Source organism: Clarias gariepinus, chromosome 13 (genome assembly GCF_024256425.1).
Source record: "Clarias gariepinus isolate MV-2021 ecotype Netherlands chromosome 13, CGAR_prim_01v2, whole genome shotgun sequence".
Taxonomy (NCBI): Eukaryota; Metazoa; Chordata; class Actinopteri; order Siluriformes; family Clariidae; genus Clarias; species Clarias gariepinus.
Window position 1 is genome coordinate 31,968,219 of NC_071112.1, and position 21,362 is coordinate 31,989,580.

The 21,362-nt window shown below is 46.6% G+C and overlaps 1 protein-coding gene and 24 non-coding genes across 25 annotated transcripts; all 25 read right to left on the reverse strand.

Moving 5' to 3' along the window:
• Positions 1-2,315: 2,315 nt before the first annotated feature.
• On the reverse strand, positions 2,316-3,470 carry LOC128535331 (uncharacterized). Its single transcript, XM_053509203.1, has 3 exons — positions 3,226-3,470; positions 2,774-3,101; positions 2,316-2,542 (listed from the first exon to the last, which is right to left on the reverse strand). Exons 1-3 carry the CDS (start codon positions 3,468-3,470, stop codon positions 2,453-2,455), a joined length of 663 nt encoding a protein of 220 aa, XP_053365178.1. The 3' UTR covers positions 2,316-2,452.
• A 4,718-nt stretch (positions 3,471-8,188) lies between these two features.
• On the reverse strand, positions 8,189-8,261 carry trnar-acg (transfer RNA arginine (anticodon ACG)). The gene has a single exon. It is a non-coding gene; the product is annotated as a tRNA-Arg (tRNA).
• Positions 8,262-8,357: 96 nt separating this feature from the next.
• Positions 8,358-8,429, reverse strand: trnah-gug (transfer RNA histidin (anticodon GUG)). The gene has a single exon. It is a non-coding gene; the product is annotated as a tRNA-His (tRNA).
• Positions 8,430-9,308: 879 nt separating this feature from the next.
• Positions 9,309-9,380, reverse strand: trnae-uuc (transfer RNA glutamic acid (anticodon UUC)). The gene has a single exon. It is a non-coding gene; the product is annotated as a tRNA-Glu (tRNA).
• Positions 9,381-9,791: 411 nt separating this feature from the next.
• trnar-acg (transfer RNA arginine (anticodon ACG)) lies at positions 9,792-9,864 on the reverse strand. The gene has a single exon. It is a non-coding gene; the product is annotated as a tRNA-Arg (tRNA).
• A 96-nt stretch (positions 9,865-9,960) lies between these two features.
• On the reverse strand, positions 9,961-10,032 carry trnah-gug (transfer RNA histidin (anticodon GUG)). Its single transcript has one exon. It is a non-coding gene; the product is annotated as a tRNA-His (tRNA).
• Positions 10,033-10,911: 879 nt separating this feature from the next.
• trnae-uuc (transfer RNA glutamic acid (anticodon UUC)) lies at positions 10,912-10,983 on the reverse strand. The gene has a single exon. It is a non-coding gene; the product is annotated as a tRNA-Glu (tRNA).
• Positions 10,984-11,395: 412 nt separating this feature from the next.
• On the reverse strand, positions 11,396-11,468 carry trnah-aug (transfer RNA histidin (anticodon AUG)). The gene has a single exon. It is a non-coding gene; the product is annotated as a tRNA-His (tRNA).
• A 996-nt stretch (positions 11,469-12,464) lies between these two features.
• On the reverse strand, positions 12,465-12,536 carry trnae-uuc (transfer RNA glutamic acid (anticodon UUC)). Its single transcript has one exon. It is a non-coding gene; the product is annotated as a tRNA-Glu (tRNA).
• Positions 12,537-12,947: 411 nt separating this feature from the next.
• trnah-aug (transfer RNA histidin (anticodon AUG)) lies at positions 12,948-13,020 on the reverse strand. The gene has a single exon. It is a non-coding gene; the product is annotated as a tRNA-His (tRNA).
• Positions 13,021-13,116: 96 nt separating this feature from the next.
• Positions 13,117-13,188, reverse strand: trnah-gug (transfer RNA histidin (anticodon GUG)). Its single transcript has one exon. It is a non-coding gene; the product is annotated as a tRNA-His (tRNA).
• An 879-nt stretch (positions 13,189-14,067) lies between these two features.
• On the reverse strand, positions 14,068-14,139 carry trnae-uuc (transfer RNA glutamic acid (anticodon UUC)). Its single transcript has one exon. It is a non-coding gene; the product is annotated as a tRNA-Glu (tRNA).
• Positions 14,140-14,551: 412 nt separating this feature from the next.
• Positions 14,552-14,624, reverse strand: trnah-aug (transfer RNA histidin (anticodon AUG)). The gene has a single exon. It is a non-coding gene; the product is annotated as a tRNA-His (tRNA).
• Positions 14,625-14,720: 96 nt separating this feature from the next.
• Positions 14,721-14,792, reverse strand: trnah-gug (transfer RNA histidin (anticodon GUG)). Its single transcript has one exon. It is a non-coding gene; the product is annotated as a tRNA-His (tRNA).
• Positions 14,793-15,620: 828 nt separating this feature from the next.
• trnae-uuc (transfer RNA glutamic acid (anticodon UUC)) lies at positions 15,621-15,692 on the reverse strand. The gene has a single exon. It is a non-coding gene; the product is annotated as a tRNA-Glu (tRNA).
• Positions 15,693-16,272: 580 nt separating this feature from the next.
• Positions 16,273-16,344, reverse strand: trnah-gug (transfer RNA histidin (anticodon GUG)). Its single transcript has one exon. It is a non-coding gene; the product is annotated as a tRNA-His (tRNA).
• Positions 16,345-17,223: 879 nt separating this feature from the next.
• trnae-uuc (transfer RNA glutamic acid (anticodon UUC)) lies at positions 17,224-17,295 on the reverse strand. The gene has a single exon. It is a non-coding gene; the product is annotated as a tRNA-Glu (tRNA).
• Positions 17,296-17,706: 411 nt separating this feature from the next.
• Positions 17,707-17,779, reverse strand: trnar-acg (transfer RNA arginine (anticodon ACG)). The gene has a single exon. It is a non-coding gene; the product is annotated as a tRNA-Arg (tRNA).
• Positions 17,780-17,875: 96 nt separating this feature from the next.
• On the reverse strand, positions 17,876-17,947 carry trnah-gug (transfer RNA histidin (anticodon GUG)). The gene has a single exon. It is a non-coding gene; the product is annotated as a tRNA-His (tRNA).
• An 879-nt stretch (positions 17,948-18,826) lies between these two features.
• Positions 18,827-18,898, reverse strand: trnae-uuc (transfer RNA glutamic acid (anticodon UUC)). The gene has a single exon. It is a non-coding gene; the product is annotated as a tRNA-Glu (tRNA).
• Positions 18,899-19,304: 406 nt separating this feature from the next.
• On the reverse strand, positions 19,305-19,377 carry trnar-acg (transfer RNA arginine (anticodon ACG)). The gene has a single exon. It is a non-coding gene; the product is annotated as a tRNA-Arg (tRNA).
• Positions 19,378-19,473: 96 nt separating this feature from the next.
• Positions 19,474-19,545, reverse strand: trnah-gug (transfer RNA histidin (anticodon GUG)). Its single transcript has one exon. It is a non-coding gene; the product is annotated as a tRNA-His (tRNA).
• An 879-nt stretch (positions 19,546-20,424) lies between these two features.
• Positions 20,425-20,496, reverse strand: trnae-uuc (transfer RNA glutamic acid (anticodon UUC)). The gene has a single exon. It is a non-coding gene; the product is annotated as a tRNA-Glu (tRNA).
• A 411-nt stretch (positions 20,497-20,907) lies between these two features.
• On the reverse strand, positions 20,908-20,980 carry trnar-acg (transfer RNA arginine (anticodon ACG)). The gene has a single exon. It is a non-coding gene; the product is annotated as a tRNA-Arg (tRNA).
• Positions 20,981-21,076: 96 nt separating this feature from the next.
• trnah-gug (transfer RNA histidin (anticodon GUG)) lies at positions 21,077-21,148 on the reverse strand. Its single transcript has one exon. It is a non-coding gene; the product is annotated as a tRNA-His (tRNA).
• Positions 21,149-21,362: the final 214 nt, after the last annotated feature.

The window sequence follows — 21,362 nt, forward strand, 5'->3', positions numbered from 1 at the left end:
AAGAGGGGCCAGAGTTGAGCTGGTTGTGATGGCTAATGGGTTCGCAGGCACAGCAGTATGCACAAACTGTTAAATGTAAAAAAAAGTTAATTAAACTTTTATGAAATAAACATTATGCATTTTCCCACAAAGTTTGAGAAGATGTCAGATGAGCCAGAAGGCACATCCGTGTGCTCATACTGTTAAATGTAATACAGTAAGTTTTGTAAATAATAATACTTATTATTCAGAAGGAGAATAAATAAATTCTACAATTTAAAGGAAATAAATTTTAATGCTGACAACTTATATTAAAACAAGTATATAAAAAACTCACCAGATGTTGTGCAAGTGATGGGGTAATGAAATGTGGTTAAGAGGGACCAGTAGCAGCAGCAGCAGCAGTAGTTGTGAAAGCAGTGGGAGAAGAAAGGACAGCAGCTGACCTGGTAATTATAGCCGATATGCCAGAGGACACACTGGAGCATACATCCACAGCCTGAGTTAAACACAACAAAAATAAAAATTCACCTCATACCACAGGTCAAACAGATTAGGATATATTGCATGTCAAAAACACTAACCAGCTGTTGTTGAGGTACTGATGGTGATCTTGCCAACACCGCAACTGTTGGAGAGGATGGAAGAGTTGCTGTATGGCTGACTGGAGCAGTGGGGCAGAGCTACTGGGTAGTGCAGATAGAGCAGAGGGTCCTGCACCCTCAGTGTTAGTGTGGAAATTGTAATTAAAAACCCCAAACTCTCAGGAACAGTTCATAACCTTCTGAGAACAGTATTATCAAGTGACAAAAAGCAGCCTGGGGAGAGGTTGGTGTTTCATTAATGCAGGTTGAGGTGGTAGTGGCAGCTGATGGGACAGAGGATAGGGCTGTAAATTCCATCCCTTAAATCTTCAAATCCCTCATCCTGCAACTCCTCCTCAGAGCCTACATTCTCCAGCATCTGATTAGCCTGCTCTGCATCAGGATCCTGGTCCTGCATGGCCTGTCCCGTCTGCCAGTTTAGGTATTCTATACCTATAGTTCCCCTGGGAGAAAAAAATTTAAATGTTACATTTCAGCAATTTCCTAAAAACATTATTTCATCATACAAATATAAAAATAATTATAATATACAACTCACCAGTGTACACACCAGGTGGTTGAAAAGAAGGGACAAGCTTCTTTCCAAGCACTTTGATACTGTGTGTGTTGGCACAGTGCACAAGTTCTTCTGAGTAACTCAGCAGAGATGGAGGCTTTACTGCCAGGGAAGCAGCTTCACGGTCTTGATTCCATTTATGGATTCCTTCCAGGAGGTACAGCTGAAAATTCAGACTGTTGGCACTTGTTCCTTAAAATAGAGAGACATTTTGTTGTTACGTTTAAATGACGTAGTTTTATCACCATTTCCAGGCTCTGAAATAAAATTGTAAAAACTGTAAGTACAGCGGGGAAAATAAGTATTTGACACATCAGCATTTTGTATTGAGAGACCAGAATGGGCCTGAATTACTCCTAAGCAATGCAGACAACTGGTCTCTCTATACAAGAGGCATCTAGAAGCTATAATCACCAACAAAGGCTTTTCTACAAAGTATTAAATAAAGTGTGTTCAATACTTATTCCCTGTGTCATTTACTTTATTTACTATGACTCAACTTGTATACTTAAATGTTCTGATTTCTTTGTATGAATTCAATATTGGGCTTGATGGCTACATCTAGTGGAAATTTTGTGTCAATAGCCCATTTAGAAATCCCCTTACTGATAAAAATGCTGATGTGTCAAATACTTATTTACCCCGCTGTATCTGACCTTGCTGATAAACAGTTGTTAATACATACCTGGAATGAATCTGTTGATAATGCCTCCTTTGTTGGTGCATCCGATCTCAGTGTACAGGAGCACACCTGGTTCGTCCTGAATACACTTCACATGCCTTTTCTGGACTCTCCAAATGTGCTCCATTCTCTCCCAGTCAAAGAGAGGTACTCCAAGTAAATCTCTGCCCTTAACTCCCTTCAGCACATTAAGGATAAGTTCAATTGACATGAAGGACTGCTGCTCTCCTCTTGTCCGCCTTCTGCAGTGCAGAGACAGCTTATCCTTGGTGATGTGCTCGTCCACTAGATTTTCAGTGATACCTTCCTTCTTCAGCTGCTCCCCTTTGGCTCTCTCCAGCAAGGCAATGTCACTGCTGTACCATTCAAAAATACAGCATGACAATTTAGCCATAAAGGTTTTGTACAAGGGATGTGCTTCATTTGTACACCCAGATGCCAGGCGTCTAATGTCCAGCTTGACAACCAGATCTGGCCACCCACCAAACCTTTTTTTAAGCCAGGTCTCTCCATCTTCCTTACAACAGTCAGTGTCAACATAAATTAGATGAGGAGGAGCCACATCAGCACTGCTGTACCTCTGGATTAGACGAGCAATCATGGTGTCAAGTCCTGGATCCTCCTGAGCTGTCAGGACACTGATAAGGATTTGGCCCACCTGTTCATTGATGTAAGCCATAAAGTGGTCCCCTTGGCAATGCCTGACAACATCTTGGTGATCTTTATGTGCATTAAAAGACCAAACACATTATCGTGTATATGATACTAGTATGAAGGTTCTTTTTTATTTAGAAAAATTACTCTACACATTTTAAGTGTTTTATTGTAATGTTGGGCTTATTTTAGTTTACAAAGTTTTTGCCTTTCTTCTATTTTGCCTTTCTAGAAAACAAAATGCCATCAAATCATAATAATGCATATTTTAACAATGATCACGATTCAAATATTTACCTTTTTTGTTGAGTCTATTTTAAGCACGGTGCCAAAGGTAGACGTTATTCTGGCTTTGATGTGATCCAGCCTGCTCAGGATGTCACGTCCATACACGGCCAGGATCCACCAGTGAGTTGGTATGGCCACTGGTTGAGGTGGGTCCTGGAACGTGACAGGTAGCAGGCTCGGTTGAGCAACAAAGGCAGAGCATGCCCAGAGGTACCGGCAGACACACTTAAGCCACTCCTCACTGTGGTTTTCCCTCAGCTGCCTGACCAAGTAAATGGGGCTGTTACCGAGCGTTCTCTCCTTCAGAAATCTTGTCACTTGGATATCACAAGCATATCTGTAAACTGTTAAACAGGTGAAAAGAGATGAAAGAAATAAATTAGTATTAAAAACTCGTACACACGTAATTTCCTAGTGTGATTTAGGGTCACATTTTTTACATACTTGCATGTTACACTTACTTCTGAGTCAGGATCATACTGAACTCAAGCCTGTGAGCCAAATCCAGCTGGTCTAATATGGTCTTGCTTGAGGAGATGTAATTGGTTTTGCAGTCAACAGAATTACACCTAAGAGTCTCTGTTATCATCAGGTAATACCTGTCCACATCCAGAACCAGACGAGCTCTCTTGTGGACTCCAGCACCTGTGAGCTGTTTTCCACATTCAGGACAGGACAACCTGACCTTCCACAGGTGGTATGGCATCCACAGGAGAAGCCGGTGGGTGAAAAAGCGTTCTGGAGTTGGTGCCTGATGATATATGAGTGCTGGCCCTGGTGGGTCATACCAAGGCTTCAGATCTGTATGCAGCGCTGGTGCAGCACGTCCACAGTGCTGCTGAAATCCATTTCTGGTCCTGAACTGGTATTGTCTTTTTCATCTCTGCTGGGAGCCAGACAGGATTTGAAGCAACAGGAGGCTCAACAGCTACTGCTGATGGATTAAGCAGAGGGTTAGGAGCAAAGTGGGCGGAGGGACAAGCCACAGCTGGTGGAGGAGTGGAGGTTGCAGAGACAAGCGCTGAGCATGCAGGAATGGGAAGGAGTAAAGGAGGTGCCATGGAAAGCTGATGAGTCCTGATTTACATATTTTAAAAAGACAAATGTATCATGAAGCTACAGAACACAGCAAACGACTTGTCGTGACTACAGGGGATTTACGCAAGAAACTGTTGTACTTTGATGTTGAAAATAAAACAATAGACAAAGAAATCAACGAAACGTCTGGAGACGTGTGTGACACTGTGTAACAAAAAGACACGCGTCAGAACTTGTGAATAACATGCACGTACATGTAAAGTCAAAGGCTTTCTCCACTGCAAAATGAAGATAAGTGATTAAAGAGTGTAAACGTGGAGTGAAGAGCACGCGTGCGATTTCAAAAACGCGCATCGGCTGCCGACGAGCAACCGAAACCGACAAGCCAGACTTGCCCGCTTTAAATTTCAAGAATGAAGTCGTGGACTTTTCACTTTTCAGATGCAAGTGAAATGGGATATGGAGTTGTCTCATACATTAAGTTAAATGCTGATGGACTCACACACTGTGCATTCATGATGGGGAATTCTCGCGTAGCGCCCTTGAACCAAACTACTATCCCCTGAATGGAATTGACAGCGGCAGTGGTTGCTGTAGACAATGACAAAATGTTGAAAGGTCAACTGGAAATAGAACTGCTGGACTCTGTGTTAAGTCCTTAATTGTTAGAGACCTAGGGTTTTCTGTTATTGGGTTATTTACCTGTCCCTTAATCTTTTTTGTTCTATGTTTAAGCATGTCCTTAACGCAAAGAATCCAGGCAACGGATCTTTTCAACTTGTACCAGTAAGAGTGATAGTTAATCAATTTACTTACGGCATCTGTGCTTTCCGTAGTCTTTGCGAGATTCACTGAAGCTAAATGTTTAATCTCAATGTTTGTTCTCAGGCCATTTACTCTCTAGTTTTTTGAAAAAGGAGGGACCATGGATCCAATTGTTGTTTTTCATGAATTTTTCACAGGAAACTTCTCTGGAAGCAGCGTCAGCTGGGTTTTTTGAAGTGTTGACATACCTTCACTGCTGTGGCTTGGTTGACTCTCGTATGATGGAAATTCTGTTAGCGACGAAGGTTTTAAAGCCTTTAAAGTTTTTCATTGACAATGTATCTCAAGACAGTTGTACTCTCGGTCCAAAACACAGAGTCCAGCAGTTCTATTTCTAGTTGACCTTTCAACATTTTGTCGTTGTACAACTGTCTTGATCCGTTGCCTGGATTCTTTGTGTTAAGGACATGCTTAAACATAGAACAAAAAGGATTAAGGGACAGGTAAATAACCCAATAACAGAAAACCCTAGGTCTCTAACAATTAAGGACCTAACAATAGCAGAAAACGAAGTCATTAAGTTTGTTCAAAACCAAAAATTCAAAGACGAAATTTCCATGTTACAAAAGGGTAATGCATCCGTAAAACGAAACAGTTGTCTCTCCAAACTAGACCCAGTACTGCAGGACGGAGTGCTAAGAGTCGGAGGACGTCTTGGTAGGTCTGCAATGCCTGAGCATGTAAAACACCCAGTCATTATCTCCAAAGACTCACACATTACAACTTTAATCCTAAGAGACATTCACGAACAGGACATTGTGGAAGGACTTATATGCTTTTAAAATTGCGCCAGAAACAATGGATCCCGACTGCAAATTCCCTTGTGAGAAGGTTTCTGTCCAGTTGTGTGACATGTAGAAAGATCAGAGCAAAGACTAGTGAACAAAAAATGTCAGAACTGCCACGTGAGAGAATAACACCAGATCACCCACCGTTCACTAACGTAGGGGTAGACTATTTTGGACCCTTCGAGGTCAAACGGGGTAGAAGTAATGTTAAAAGATATGGTGTTTTGTTTACTTGTCTGACAACAAGAGCCGTGCACAGTAAAGTTGCGCAGTCATTAGATACAGAATCCTGCTTAAATGCTATTTGACGCTTTATGTGCAGAAGAGGCCAGGTGTCAGTCATGAAAAGTGATAATGGAACAAACTTTATAGGTGCTGAGACTGAATTGCGTAAAGCTATCCAACAGTGAAATCAGTCAAAAATTTAAGGCGTCCTAATGCAAAAAGGGATACAATGGATATTTAATCCTCCTGCTGGGTCTCACTTCGGTGGAATATGGGGAAGGCAGATATGATCAGTTAAAAAAATCTTGAGGTCCGTACTAAAAGAACAAACACTAAACGATGAGAGCTTGCATACATTCCTGTGTAAGGTGGAAGCTATAATGAATGACCGTCCCCTTACCACTGCTACGGACGATCCCACAGACCTGGAGCCCCTGACACCCAACCACCTGCTACTGATGAAAAAACAGCCAAACTTGCCTCCTGGACTTTTCAAAAAAGAGGACATTCACGTACGTCGCAAGTAAAAGTAAATTCAATTTGCCGACTTATTCTGGGAGCGATGGGTGCGTGAATACTTGCCTTTGCTTTAGAAACGCCAAAAATGGTCTCAAGTGAGAAAAAACCTCACGATCGGAGACGTAGTTCTAATAATTGACGAGTCCTCTCCAAGAAATTCATGGGTCGTCGGACGCATCACAAAGGTGTTTCCTGATAAAAAAGGACTTGTGAGACGTGTGCTGGTCAAAACTAAAACCAGTACACTGAAAAGACCCATCGATAAGCTGTGCCTCATATGTGAAATGGACTGTTAATTACCTTATAAAGTAGTTATGTTCCTTTCATTTGGTACGCAGCGATATAAATAACTTAAGTTAAACCGTTAACAAATGTTTAAAGTGTTAAGTAAGTTAATTCAGTTAATTTTAATCTAATAGTAAATTTTTGTGGCCCTATGGTAAAAAAAAAGGTGTGTAATTGTCAGTCTCCCTGCCTGCCAATTAGGGGCTGGAAATGTAAGGGCCATATTTTCATTCTTGTGATTTGTTGTTGTGTTTATTTTATTTCAGTCTACTAGTTAAGCATTAAGCATTAAGTATCATACTCATAATTTGTATTGTGACATCATTTCATGAGTTGTTCTGTGACATCATCCCACAGTTATGTAGCTGCATGTCTATCATGCACGTTAGTTGTTCAGTTGTTGTTAAGACAGGGAAGGATACAAAAAGGTGTGGAGAACACAAGCTTTTGACCGTGAGACTGTAGGCTAAAAGATACAGTAAAATAAGTTGTTGTAACAGTGATCTATCGAAGCTACAAAACACAGCAAACACTTGTCGTGACTACAGAGGATTTATGCAAGAAACTGTAACAACCGGAAGTCTGGAAGCTGGAAGTCAGACGCTGCTGGATGTCCAGTGGGAAGTACTGGCAAATGGCTTCGCCCGCGTGCACTGGAGAAACTTCATTTTCCATGTAGTCTTCAATGCATTTGCAGCACTCACAACTAGGCAATGGTTCTAATTACATGCAAACGTCCACCAAAATGGCCAATGAATCGTACTAATGGCAACGGTTTAATAATGGAAAGGAATGAAGTAAAAATCCACTCTGGAATTCACTTTCCACATACACAGAGGGAACGAAAAAGGCACAGATGGGGTCGTCTCGACTGACGAACACACTTCAATACAACCTTTATCGAACAATACAAAGTTGTTTGAATTTTCTTCACATCGCTATCTGGCCAATGAATCGTACTAATGGCAACGGTTACGGAAAGCATTTTCAGATTCTGTTAGGGAATTTGTCACACGCTGGCCGTCTGTCTGTTGCTAACTAAAATGTTTGCTGAACATTTTTTTAGCTTTGAGCATTTGCCCGAGAACAGCTCCTCTTTGGGAGCGGCAGGTCGCTGTGTGGGAAAATCGGCAGGAACGCAGACCCAATATACCCTGATAAATGCTTCAGTTCTCCAGGAAAGGCACACCAGCTAACCACCCGGCCTGAGGAAGCCCACCATGGCAGTCGCCTACCTGGTTCTGCCTGAAGGGGAATTTGGGACATGAGCTAATTGATTTCTTTAATATGTCTTCTTGGTTTGCCTCATTAAGGAGGAAAAATAATGGAAAGGAATGAAGTAAAAATCCACTCTGGAATTCACTTTCCACATACACGGAGGGAACGAAAAAGGCACAGATGGGGTCGTCTCGACTGACGAACACACTTCAATACAACCTTTATCGAACAATACAAAGTTGTTTGAATTTTCTTCACATCGCTATCTGGCCAATGAATCGTACTAATGGCAACGGTTACGGAAAGCATTTTCAGATTCTGTTAGGGAATTTGTCACACGCTGGCCGTCTGTCTGTTGCTAACTAAGAGGTTTGCTGAACATTTTTTTAGCTTTGAGCATTTGCCCGAGAACCATAGCATGAGGATTCCCTGCTTTTCGGGGATTAAGGGAGCCCATACCCCAGCGGAAATGCAGCTGCTGGAGTGGGTCGCACGAGCACAACTTTGGACCAGGGTAAAAGCAAACCGAGCCAGCCAGGAGTCAAACCTAGAATCTTCTGATCCGTAGTCAGACGCGTTATCCATTGCGCCACTGGCCCACGGGAGGAGTGACGTTCTACATACATGTGTCATTTCTCAGCCAACACGGGCCAGGAGGAAAGGCCTTGCAGTGAGGCGATAGTTGCAAAACCAACTGCCGTGACCCGGATTCGAACCGGGGTTGCTGCGGCCACAACACAGAGTACTAACCACTATACGATCACGGCGCGCCAGACTTCCGGTAAAGCTACGCCGTCCTTCCAGCTGGAAGTCAGACGCTGCTGGATGTACCGTGGGAAGTACTGGCAAATCGCTTCGCCCGCGTGCACTGGGGAAACTTCATTTTCAATGTAGTCTTCAATGCATTTGCAACACTCACAACTAGGCAATGGTTCTAATTACATGCAAACGTCCACCAAAATTCGCACAAGGTCTTGCAACATGCTTCGTCCTTTGTGGGACAGATGACTCAAATATTACAGTCCATTAATTCTCTTTACTGATAAGATGAGCTAATTGATTTCTTTAATATGTCTTCTTGGTTTGCCTCATTAAGGAGGAAAAATAATGGAAAGGAATGAAGTAAAAATCCACTCTGGAATTCACTTTCCACACACACAGAGGGAACGAAAAAGGCACAGATGAAGTCGTCTCGACTGACGAACAAACTTCAATACAACCTTTACTAAACAATACAAAGTTGTTTGAATTTTCTTCACATCGCTATCTGGCCAATGAATCGTACTAATGGCAACGGTTACGGAAAGCATTTTCGGATTCTGTTAGGGAATTTGTCACACGCTGGCCGTCTGTCTGTTGCTAACTAAGAGGTTTGCTGAACATGTTTTTAGCTTTGAGCATTTGCCCGAGAACAGCTCCGCTTTGGGACCGGCAGGTCGCTGTGTGGGAAAATCGGCAGGAACGCAGACCCAATATAGCCTGATAAATGCTTCAGTTCTCCAGGAAAGGCACACCAGCAAACCACCCGGCCTGAGGAAGCCCACCATGGCAGTCGCCTACCTGGTTCTGCCTGAAGGGGAATTTGGCACATGAATGAGCCGCAAAAGCCAGGTTAATTTTAGATGGGGAGAGACGACAAAGCAACATTCCCATACCGGGAGTCGAACGCGGGCCGCCTGGGTGAAAACCAGGAATCCTGACCGCTAGACCATATGGGACGACCGGGGAAGGAAAACGCCACCCTGGGAGGGTTGCGTCCCTTGGGCAGACCACAGGAATTTTCCAGGTGAGCAGCTGCCAAAGTTTTGAGTCGCGCTGGTAAGAATCTGAGCTCTGTTGTGGTCAACAAGTGGTATTGACAAGAACATTGCACGGGATCAAAGAGAGCCACGCGAGCTTCAAGCCACACATAGACTCTTTGGATCCGTGTTGTGTTGTGTTGTGCTGCTGGCACACCTCTAGCTGTGGTGAAATGAGATCCTTGGTCTTTTGTAGCAAGCCAGCACAATAAGCACCATAGCATGAGGATTCCCTGCTTTTCGGGGATTAAGGGAGCCCATACCCCAGCGGAAATGCAGCTGCTGGAGTGGGTCGCACGAGCACAACTTTGGACCGGGGTAAAAGCAAACCGAGCCAGCCAGGAGTCGAACCTAGAATCTTCTGATTCGTAGTCAGACGCGTTATCCATTGCGCCACTGGCCCACGGGAAGAGTCACGTTCTACATACATGTGTCATTTCTCAGCCAACACGGGCCAGGAGGAAAGGCCTTGCAGTGAGGCGATAGTTGCAAAACCAACTGCCGTGACCCGGATTCGAACCGGGGTTGCTGCGGCCACAACGCAGAGTACTAACCACTATACGATCATGGCGCGCCAGACTTCCGGTAAAGCTACGCCGTCCTTCCAGCTGGAAGTCAGACGCTGCTGGATGTACCGTGGGAAGTACTGGCAAATCGCTTCGCCCGCGTACACTGGGGAAACTTCATTTTCCATGTAGTCTTCAATGCATTTGCAACACTCACAACTAGGCAATGGTTCTAATTACATGCAAACGTCCACCAAAATTCGCACAAGGTCTTGCAACATGCTTCGTCCTTTGTGGGACAGATGACTCAAATATTACAGTCCATTAATTCTCTTTACTGATAAGATGAGCTAATTGATTTCTTCAATATGTCTTCTTGGTTTGCCTCATTAAGGAGGAAAAATAATGGAAAGAATTGAAGTGTAAATCCACTCTGGAATTCACTTTCCACACACACAGAGGGAACGAAAAAGGCACAGATGAGGTCGTCTCGACTGACGAACACACTTCAATACAACCTTTACTAAACAATACAAAGTTGTTTGAATTATCTTCACATCGCTATCTGGCCAATGAATCGTACTAATGGCAACGGTTACGGAAAGCATTTTCAGATTCTGTTAGGGAATTTGTCACACGCTGGCCGTCTGTCTGTTGCTAACTAAGAGGTTTGCTGAACATTTTTTTAGCTTTGAGCATTTGCCCGAGAACAGCTCCTCTTTAGGACCGGCAGGTCGCTGTGTGGGAAAATCGGCAGGAACGCAGACCCAATATAGCCTGATAAATGCTTCAGTTCTCCAGGAAAGGCACACCAGCAAACCACCCGGCCTGAGGAAGCCCACCATGGCAGTCGCCTACCTGGTTCTGCCTGAAGGGGAATTTGGCACATGAATGAGCCGCAAAAGCCAGGTTAATTTTAGATGGGGAGAGACGACAAAGCAACATTCCCATACCGGGAGTCGAACCCGGGCCGCCTGGGTGAAAACCAGGAATCCTGACCGCTAGACCATATGGGATGACCGGGGAAGGAAAACGCCACCCTGGGAGGGTTGCGTCCCTTGGGCAGACCACAGGAATTTTCCAGGTGAGCAGCTGCCAAAGTTTTGAGTCGCGCTGGTAAGAATCTGAGCTCTGTTGTGGTCAACAAGTGGTATTGACAAGAACATTGCACGGGATCAAAGAGAGCCACGCGAGCTTCAAGCCACACATAGACTCTTTGGATCCGTGTTGTGTTGTGTTGTGCTGCTGGCACACCTCTAGCTGTGGTGAAATGAGATCCTTGGTCTTTTGTAGCAAGCCAGCACAATAAGCACCATAGCATGAGGATTCCCTGCTTTTCGGGGATTAAGGGAGCCCATACCCCAGCGGAAATGCAGCTGCTGGAGTGGGTCGCACGAGCACAACTTTGGACCGGGGTAAAAGCAAAACCGAGCCAGCCAGGAGTCGAACCTAGAATCTTCTGATCCATAGTCAGACGCGTTATCCATTGCGCCACTGGCCCACGGGAGGAGTGACGTTCTACATACATGTGTCATTTCTCAGCCAACACGGGCCAGGAGGAAAGGCCTTGCAGTGAGGCGATAGTTGCAAAACCAACTGCCGTGACCCGAATTCGAACCGGGGTTGCTGCGGCCACAACGCAGAGTACTAACCACTATACGATCACGGCGCGCCAGACTTCCGGTAAAGCTGCGCCGTCCTTCCAGCTGGAAGTCAGACGCTGCTGAATGTACCGTGGAAAGTAGTCTTCAATGCATTTGCAACACTCACAACTAGGCAATGGTTCTAATTACATGCAAACGTCCACCAAAATTCGCATAAGGTCTTGCAACATGCTTCGTTCTTTGTGGGACAGATGACTCAAATATTACAGTCCATTAATTCTCTTTACTGATAAGATGAGCTAATTGATTTCTTTAATATGTCTTCTTGGTTTGCCTCATTAAGGAGGAAAAATAATGGAAAGGAGTGAAGTAAAAATCCACTCTGGAATTCACTTTCCACACACACAGAGGGAACGAAAAAGGCACAGATGGGGTCGTCTCGACTGACGAACACACTTCAATACAAACTTTACTAAACAATACAAAGTTGTTTGAATTTTCTTCACATCGCTATCTGGCCAATGAATCGTACTAATGGCAACGGTTACGGAAAGCATTTTCAGATTCTGTTAGGGAATTTGTCACACGCTGGCCGTCTGTCTGTTGCTAACTAAGAGGTTTGCTGAACATTTTTTTAGCTTTGAGCATTTGCCCGAGAACAGCTCCTCTTTAGGACCGGCAGGTCGCTGTGTGGGAAAATCGGCAGGAACGCAGACCCAATATAGCCTGATAAATGCTTCAGTTCTCCAGGAAAGGCACACCAGCAAACCACCCGGCCTGAGGAAACCCACCATGGCAGTCGCCTACCTGGTTCTGCCTGAAGGGGAATTTGGCACATGAATGAGCCGCAAAAGCCAGGTTAATTTTAGATGGGGAGAGACGACAAAGCAACATTCCCATACCGGGAGTCGAACCCGGGCCGCCTGGGTGAAAACCAGGAATCCTGACCGCTAGACCATATGGGACGACCGGGGAAGGAAAACGCCACCCTGGGAGGGTTGCGTCCCTTGGGCAGACCACAGGAATTTTCCAGGTGAGCAGCTGCCAAAGTTTTGAGTCGCGCTGGTAAGAATCTGAGCTCTGTTGTGGTCAACAAGTGGTATTGACAAGAACATTGCACGGGATCAAAGAGAGCCACGCGAGCTTCAAGCCACACATAGACTCTTTGGATCCGTGTTGTGTTGTGTTGTGCTGCTGGCACACCTCTAGCTGTGGTGAAATGAGATCCTTGGTCTTTTGTAGCAAGCCAGCACAATAAGCACCATAGCATGAGGATTCCCTGCTTTTCGGGGATTAAGGGAGCCCATACCCCAGCGGAAATGCAGCTGCTGGAGTGGGTCGCACGAGCACAACTTTGGACCGGGGTAAAAGCAAACCGAGCCAGCCAGGAGTCGAACCTAGAATCTTCTGATCCATAGTCAGACGCGTTATCCATTGCGCCACTGGACCACGGGAGGAGTGACGTTCTACATACATGTGTCATTTCTCAGCCAACACGGGCCAGGAGGAAAGGCCTTGCAGTGAGGCGATAGTTGCAAAACCAACTGCCGTGACCCGGATTCGAACCGGGGTTGCTGCGGCCACAACGCAGAGTACTAACCACTATACGATCACGGCGCGCCAGACTTCCGGTAAAGCTACGCCGTCCTTCCAGCTGGAAGTCAGACGCTGCTGGATGTACCGTGGGAAGTACTGGCAAATCGCTTCGCCCGCGTGCACTGGGGAAACTTCATTTTCCATGTAGTCTTCAATGCATTTGCAACACTCACAACTAGGCAATGGTTCTAATTACATGCAAACGTCCACCAAAATTCGCACAAGGTCTTGCAACATGCTTCGTCCTTTGTGGGACAGATGACTCAAATATTACAGTCCATTAATTCTCTTTACTGATAAGATGAGCTAATTGATTTCTTCAATATGTCTTCTTGGTTTGCCTCATTAAGGAGGAAAAATAATGGAAAGGAGTGAAGTAAAAATCCACTCTGGAATTCACTTTCCACACACACAGAGGGAACGAAAAAGGCACAGATGAGGTCGTCTCGACTGACGAACACACTTCAATACAACCTTTACTAAACAATACAAAGTTGTTTGAATTTTCTTCACATCGCTATCTGGCCAATGAATCGTACTAATGGCAACGGTTACGGAAAGCAATTTCAGATTCTGTTAGGGAATTTGTCACACGCTGGCCGTCTGTCTGTTGCTAACTAAGAGGTTTGCTGAACATTTTTTTAGCTTTGAGCATTTGCCCGAGAACAGCTCCTCTTTGGGAGCGGCAGGTCGCTGTGTGGGAAAATCGGCAGGAACGCAGACCCAATATAGCCTGATAAATGCTTCAGTTCTCCAGGAAAGGCACACCAGCAAACCAGCCGGCCTGAGGAAGCCCACCATGGCAGTCGCCTACCTGGTTCTGCCTGAAGGGGAATTTGGCACATGAATGAGCCGCAAAAGCCAGGTTAATTTTAGAGGGGGAGAGACGACAAAGCAACATTCCCATACCGGGAGTCGAACCCGGGCCGCCTGGGTGAAAACCAGGAATCCTGACCGCTAGACCATATGGGACGACCGGCGAAGGAAAACGCCACCCTGGGAGGGTTGCGTCCCTTGGGCAGACCACAGGAATTTTCCAGGTGAGCAGCTGCCAAAGTTTTGAGTCGCGCTGGTAAGAATCTGAGCTCTGTTGTGGTCAACAAGTGGTATTGACAAGAACATTGCACGGGATCAAAGAGAGCCACGCGAGCTTCAAGCCACACATAGACTCTTTGGATCCGTGTTGTGTTGTGTTGTGCTGCTGGCACACCTCTAGCTGTGGTGAAATGAGATCCTTGGTCTTTTGTAGCAAGCCAGCACAATAAGCACCATAGCATGAGGATTCCCTGCTTTTCGGGGATTAAGGGAGCCCATACCCCAGCGGAAATGCAGCTGCTGGAGTGGGTCGCACGAGCACAACTTTGGACCGGGGTAAAAGCAAAACCAAGCCAGCCAGGAGTCGAACCTAGAATCTTCTGATCCATAGTCAGACGCGTTATCCATTGCGCTACTGGCCCACGGGAGGAGTGACGTTCTACATACATGTGTCATTTCTCAGCCAACACGGGCCAGGATGAAAGGCCTTGCAGTGAGGCGATAGTCGCAAAACCAACTGCCGTGACCCGGATTCGAACCGGGGTTGCTGCGGCCACAACGCAGAGTACTAACCACTATACGATCACGGCGCGCCAGACTTCCGGTAAAGCTACGCCGTCCTTCCAGCTGGAAGTCAGACGCTGCTGGATGTACCGTGGAAAGTAGTCTTCAATGCATTTGCAACACTCACAACTAGGCAATGGTTCTAATTACATGCAAACGTCCACCAAAATTCGCATAAGGTCTTGCAACATGCTTCGTTCTTTGTGGGACAGATGACTCAAATATTACAGTCCATTAATTCTCTTTACTGATAAGATGAGCTAATTGATTTCTTTAATATGTCTTCTTGGTTTGCCTCATTAAGGAGGAAAAATAATGGAAAGGAATGAAGTAAAAATCCACTCTGGAATTCACTTTCCACACACACAGAGGGAACGAAAAAGGCACAGATGAGATCGTCTCGACTGACGAACACACTTCAATACAACCTTTACTAAACAATACAAAGTTGTTTGAATTTTCTTCACATCGCTATCTGGCCAATGAATCGTACTAATGGCAACGGTTACGGAAAGCATTTTCAGATTCTGTTAGGGAATTTGTCACACGCTGGCCGTCTGTCTGTTGCTAACTAAGAGGTTTGCTGAACATTTTTTTAGCTTTGAGCATTTGCCCGAGAACAGCTCCTCTTTGGGAGCGGCAGGTCGCTGTGTGGGAAAATCGGCAGGAACGCAGACCCAATATAGCCTGATAAATGCTTCAGTTCTCCAGGAAAGGCACACCAGCAAACCACCCGGCCTGAGGAAACCCACCATGGCAGTCGCCTACCTGGTTCTGCCTGAAGGGGAATTTGGCACATGAATGAGCCGCAAAAGCCAGGTTAATTTTAGATGGGGAGAGACAACAAAGCAACATTCCCATACCGGGAGTCGAACCCGGGCCGCCTGGGTGAAAACCAGGAATCCTGACCGCTAGACCATATGGGACGACCGGGGAAGGAAAACGCCACCCTGGGAGGGTTGCGTCCCTTGGGCAGACCACAGGAATTTTCCAGGTGAGCAGCTGCCAAAGTTTTGAGTCGCGCTGGTAAGAATCTGAGCTCTGTTGTGGTCAACAAGTGGTATTGACAAGAACATTGCACGGGATCAAAGAGAGCCACGTGAGCTTCAAGCCACACATAGACTCTTTGGATCCGTGTTGTGTTGTGTTGTGCTGCTGGCACACCTCTAGCTGTGGTGAAATGAGATCCTTGGTCTTTTGTAGCAAGCCAGCACAATAAGCACCATAGCATGAGGATTCCCTGCTTTTCGGGGATTAAGGGAGCCCATACCCCAGCGGAAATGCAGCTGCTGGAGTGGGTCGCACGAGCACAACTTTGGACCGGGGTAAAAGCAAACCGAGCCAGCCAGGAGTCGAACCTAGAATCTTCTGATCCATAGTCAAACGCGTTATTCATTGCGCCACTGGCCCACGGGAGGAGTGACGTTCTACATACATGTGTCATTTCTCAGCCAACACGGGCCAGGAGGAAAGGCCTTGCAGTGAGGCGATAGTTGCAAAACCAACTGCCGTGACCCGGATTCGAACCGGGGTTGCTGCGGCCACAACGCAGAGTACTAACCACTATACGATCACGGCGCGCCAGACTTCCGGTAAAGCGACGCCGTCCTTCCAGCTGGAAGTCAGACGCTGCTGGATGTACCGTGGGAAGTACTGGCAAATCGCTTCGCCCGCGTGCACTGGGGAAACTTCATTTTCCATGTAGTCTTCAATGCATTTGCAACACTCACAACTAGGCAATGGTTCTAATTACATGCAAACGTCCACCAAAATTCGCACAAGGTCTTGCAACATGCTTCGTCCTTTGTGGGACAGATGACTCAAATATTACAGTCCATTAATTCTCTTTACTGATAAGATGAGCTAATTGATTTCTTTAATATGTCTTCTTGGTTTGCCTCATTAAGGAGGAAAAATAATGGAAAGGAGTGAAGTAAAAATCCACTCTGGAATTCACTTTCCACACACACAGAGGGAACAAAAAAGGCACAGATGAGGTCGTCTCGACTGACGAACACACTTCAATACAACCTTTACTAAACAATACAAAGTTGTTTGAATTTTCTTCACATCGCTATCTGGCCAATGAATCGTACTAATGGCAACGGTTACGGAAAGCAATTTCAGATTCTGTTAGGGAATTTGTCACACGCTGGCCGTCTGTCTGTTGCTAACTAAGAGGTTTGCTGAACATTTTTTTAGCTTTGAGCATTTGCCCGAGAACAGCTCCTCTTTGGGAGCGGCAGGTCGCTGTGTGGGAAAATCGGCAGGAACGCAGACCCAATATAGCCTGATAAATGCTTCAGTTCTCCAGGAAAGGCACACCAGCAAACCAGCCGGCCTGAGGAAGCCCACCATGGCAGTCGCCTACCTGGTTCTGCCTGAAGGGGAATTTGGCACATGAATGAGCCGCAAAAGCCAGGTTAATTTTAGAGGGGGAGAGACGACAAAGCAACATTCCCATACCAGGAGTCGAACCCGGGCCGCCTGGGTGAAAACCAGGAATCCTGACCGCTAGACCATATGGGACGACCGGCGAAGGAAAACGCCACCCTGGGAGGGTTGCGTCCCTTGGGCAGACCACAGGAATTTTCCAGGTGAGCAGCTGCCAAAGTTTTGAGTCGCGCTGGTAAGAATCTGAGCTCTGTTGTGGTCAACAAGTGGTATTGACAAGAACATTGCACGGGATCAAAGAGAGCCACGCGAGCTTCAAGCCACACATAGACTCTTTGGATCCGTGTTGTGTTGTGTTGTGCTGCTGGCACACCTCTAGCTGTGGTGAAATGAGATCCTTGGTCTTTTGTAGCAAGCCAGCACAATAAGCACCATAGCATGAGGATTCCCTGCTTTTCGGGGATTAAGGGAGCTCATACCCCAGCGGAAATGCAGCTGCTGGAGTGGGTCGCACGAGCACAACTTTGGACCGGGGTAAAAGCAAACCGAGCCAGCCAGGAGTCGAACCTAGAATCTTCTGATCCGTAGTCAGACGCGTTATCCATTGCGCCACTGGCCCACGGGAGGAGTGACGTTCTACATACATGTGTCATTTCTCAGCCAACACGGGCCAGGAGGAAAGGCCTTGCAGTGAGGAGATAGTCGCAAAACCAACTGCCGTGACCCGGATTCGAACCGGGGTTGCTGCGGCCACAACGCAGAGTACTAACCACTATACGATCACGGCGCGCCAGACTTCCGGTAAAGCTACGCCGTCCTTCCAGCTGGAAGTCAGACGCTGCTGGATGTACCGTGGGAAGTACTGGCAAATCGCTTCGCCCGCGTGCACTGGGGAAACTTCATTTTCCATGTAGTCTTCAATGCATTTGTAACACTCACAACTAGTCAATGGTTCTAATTACATGCAAACGTCCACCAAAATTCGCACAAGGTCTTGCAACATGCTTCGTCCTTTGTGGGACAGATGACTCAAATATTACAGTCCATTAATTCTCTTTACGGATAAGATGAGCTGATTGATTTCTTTAATATGTCTTCTTGGTTTGCCTCATTAAGGAGGAAAAATAATGGAAAGGAATGAAGTAAAAATCCACTCTGGAATTCACTTTCCACACACACAGAGGGAACGAAAAAGGCACAGATGGGGTCGTCTCGACTGACGAACACACTTCAATACAAACTTTACTAAACAATACAAAGTTGTTTGAATTTTCTTCACATCGCTATCTGGCCAATGAATCGTACTAATGGCAACGGTTACGGAAAGCATTTTCAGATTCTGTTAGGGAATTTGTCACACGCTGGCCGTCTGTCTGTTGCTAACTAAGAGGTTTGCTGAACATTTTTTTAGCTTTGAGCATTTGCCCGAGAACAGCTCCTTTTTGGGAGCGGCAGGTCGCTGTGTGGGAAAATCGGCAGGAACGCAGACCCAATATAGCTTGATAAATGCTTCAGTTCTCCAGGAAAGGCACACCAGCAAACCACCCGGCCTGAGGAAGCCCACCATGGCAGTCGCCTACCTGGTTCTGCCTAAAGGGGAATTTGGCACATGAATGAGCCGCAAAAGCCAGGTTAATTTTAGATGGGGAGAGACGACAAAGCAACATTCCCATACCGGGAGTCGAACCCGGGCCGCCTGGGTGAAAACCAGGAATCCTGACCGCTAGACCAAATGGGACGACCGGGGAAGGAAAACGCCACCCTGGAAGGGTTGCGTCCCTTGGGCAGACCACAGGAATTTTCCAGGTGAGCAGCTGCCAAAGTTTTGAGTCGCGCTGGTAAGAATCTGAGCTCTGTTGTGGTCAACAAGTGGTATTGACAAGAACATTGCACGGGATCAAAGAGAGCCACGCGAGCTTCAAGCCACACATAGACTCTTTGGATCCGTGTTGTGTTGTGCTGCTGGCACACCTCTAGCTGTGGTGAAATGAGATCCTTGGTCTTTTGTAGCAAGCCAGCACAATAAGCACCATAGCATGAGGATTCCCTGCTTTTCGGGGATTAAGGGAGCTCATACCCCAGCGGAAATGCAGCTGCTGGAGTGGGTCGCACGAGCACAACTTTGGACCGGGGTAAAAGCAAACCGAGCCAGCCAGGAGTCGAACCTAGAATCTTCTGATGCGTAGTCAGACGCGTTATCCATTGCGCCACTGGCCCACGGGAGGAGTGACGTTCTACATACATGTGTCATTTCTCAGCCAACACGGGCCAGGAGGAAAGGCCTTGCAGTGAGGAGATAGTCGCAAAACTAACTGCCGTGACCCGGATTCGAACCGGGGTTGCTGCGGCCACAACGCAGAGTACTAACCACTATACGATCACGGCGCGCCAGACTTCCGGTAAAGCTACGCCGTCCTTCCAGCTGGAAGTCAGACGCTGCTGGATGTACCGTGGGAAGTACTGGCAAATCGCTTCGCCCGCGTGCACTGGGGAAACTTCATTTTCCATGTAGTCTTCAATGCATTTGCAACACTCACAACTAGGCAATGGTTCTAATTACATGCAAACGTCCACCAAAATTCGCACAAGGTCTTGCAACATACTTCGTCCTTTGTGGGACAGATGACTCAAATATTACAGTCCATTAATTCTCTTTACTGATAAGATGAGCTAATTGATTTCTTTAATATGTCTTCTTGGTTTGCCTCATTAAGGAGGAAAAATAATGGAAAGGAATGAAGTAAAAATCCACTCTGGAATTCACTTTCCACACACACAGAGGGAACGAAAAAGGCACAGATGGGGTCGTCTCGACTGACGAACACACTTCAATACAACCTTTACTAAACAATACAAAGTTGTTTGAATTTTCTTCACATCGCTATCTGGCCAATGAATCGTACTAATGGCAACGGTTACGGAAAGCAATTTCAGATTCTGTTAGGGAATTTGTCACACGCTGGCCGTCTGTCTGTTGCTAACTAAGAGGTTTGCTGAACATTTTTTTAGCTTTGAGCATTTGCCCGAGAACAGCTCCTCTTTGGGAGCGGCAGGTCGCTGTGTGGGAATATCGGCAGGAACGCAGACCCAATATAGCCTGATAAATGCTTCAGTTCTCCAGGAAAGGCACACCTGCCAAAAACCCGGCCTGAGGAAGCCCATCATGGCAGTCGCCTACCTGGTTCTGCCTGAAGGGGAATTTGGCACATGAATGAGCCGCAAAAGCCAGGTTAATTTTAGATGGGGAGAGACGACAAAGCAACATTCCCATACCGGGAGTCGAACCCGGGCCGCCTGGGTGAAAACCAGGAATCCTGACCGCTAGACCAAATGGGACGACGGGGGAAGGAAAACGCCACCCTGGGAGGGTTGCGTCCCTTGGGCAGACCACAGGAATTTTCCAGGTGAGCAGCTGCCAAAGTTTTGAGTCGCGCTGGTAAGAATCTGAGCTCTGTTGTGGTCAACAAGTGGTATTGACAAGAACATTGCACAGGATCAAAGAGAGCCACGCGAGCTTCAAGCCACACATAGACTCTTTGGATCCGTGTTGTGTTGTGTTGTGCTGCTGGCACACCTTTAGCTGTGGTGAAATGAGATCCTTGGTCTTTTGTAGCAAGCCAGCACAATAAGCACCATAGCATGAGGATTCCCTGCTTTTCGGGGATTAAGGGAGCTCATACCCCAGCGGAAATGCAGCTGCTGGAGTGGGTCGCACGAGCACAACTTTGGACCGGGGTAAAAGCAAACCGAGCCAGCCAGGAGTCGAACCTAGAATCTTCTGATCCGTAGTCAGACGCGTTATCCATTGCGCCACTGGCCCACGGGAGGAGTGACGTTCTACATACATGTGTCATTTCTCAGCCAACACGGGCCAGGAGGAAAGGCCTTGCAGTGAGGCGATAGTCGCAAAACCAACTGCCGTGACCCGGATTCGAACCGGGGTTGCTGCGGCCACAACGCAGAGTACTAACCACTATACGATCACGGCGCGCCAGACTTCCGGTAAAGCTACGCCGTCCTTCCAGCTGGAAGTCAGACGCTGCTGGATGTACCGTGGGAAGTACTGGCAAATCGCTTCGCCCGCGTGCACTGGGGAAACTTCATTTTCCATGTAGTCTTCAATGCATTTGCAACACTCACAACTAGGCAATGGTTCTAATTACATGCAAACGTCCACCAAAATTCGCACAAGGTCTTGCAAC

Bases quoted from the DNA above. Each gene is read 5' to 3' on its own strand.
- LOC128535331 (XM_053509203.1), bottom strand. From the start codon at position 3,470: ATGCCATACCACCTGTGGAAGGTCAGGTTGTCCTGTCCTGAATGTGGA. The intron at 3,102-3,225 runs GTAAGTGTAACA...AACAGTTTACAG, and splicing joins AGTATGATCCTGACTCAGAA to ATATGCTTGTGATATCCAAG. The intron at 2,543-2,773 runs GTAAATATTTGA...ATGCACATAAAG, and splicing joins AAATAGACTCAACAAAAAAG to ATCACCAAGATGTTGTCAGG.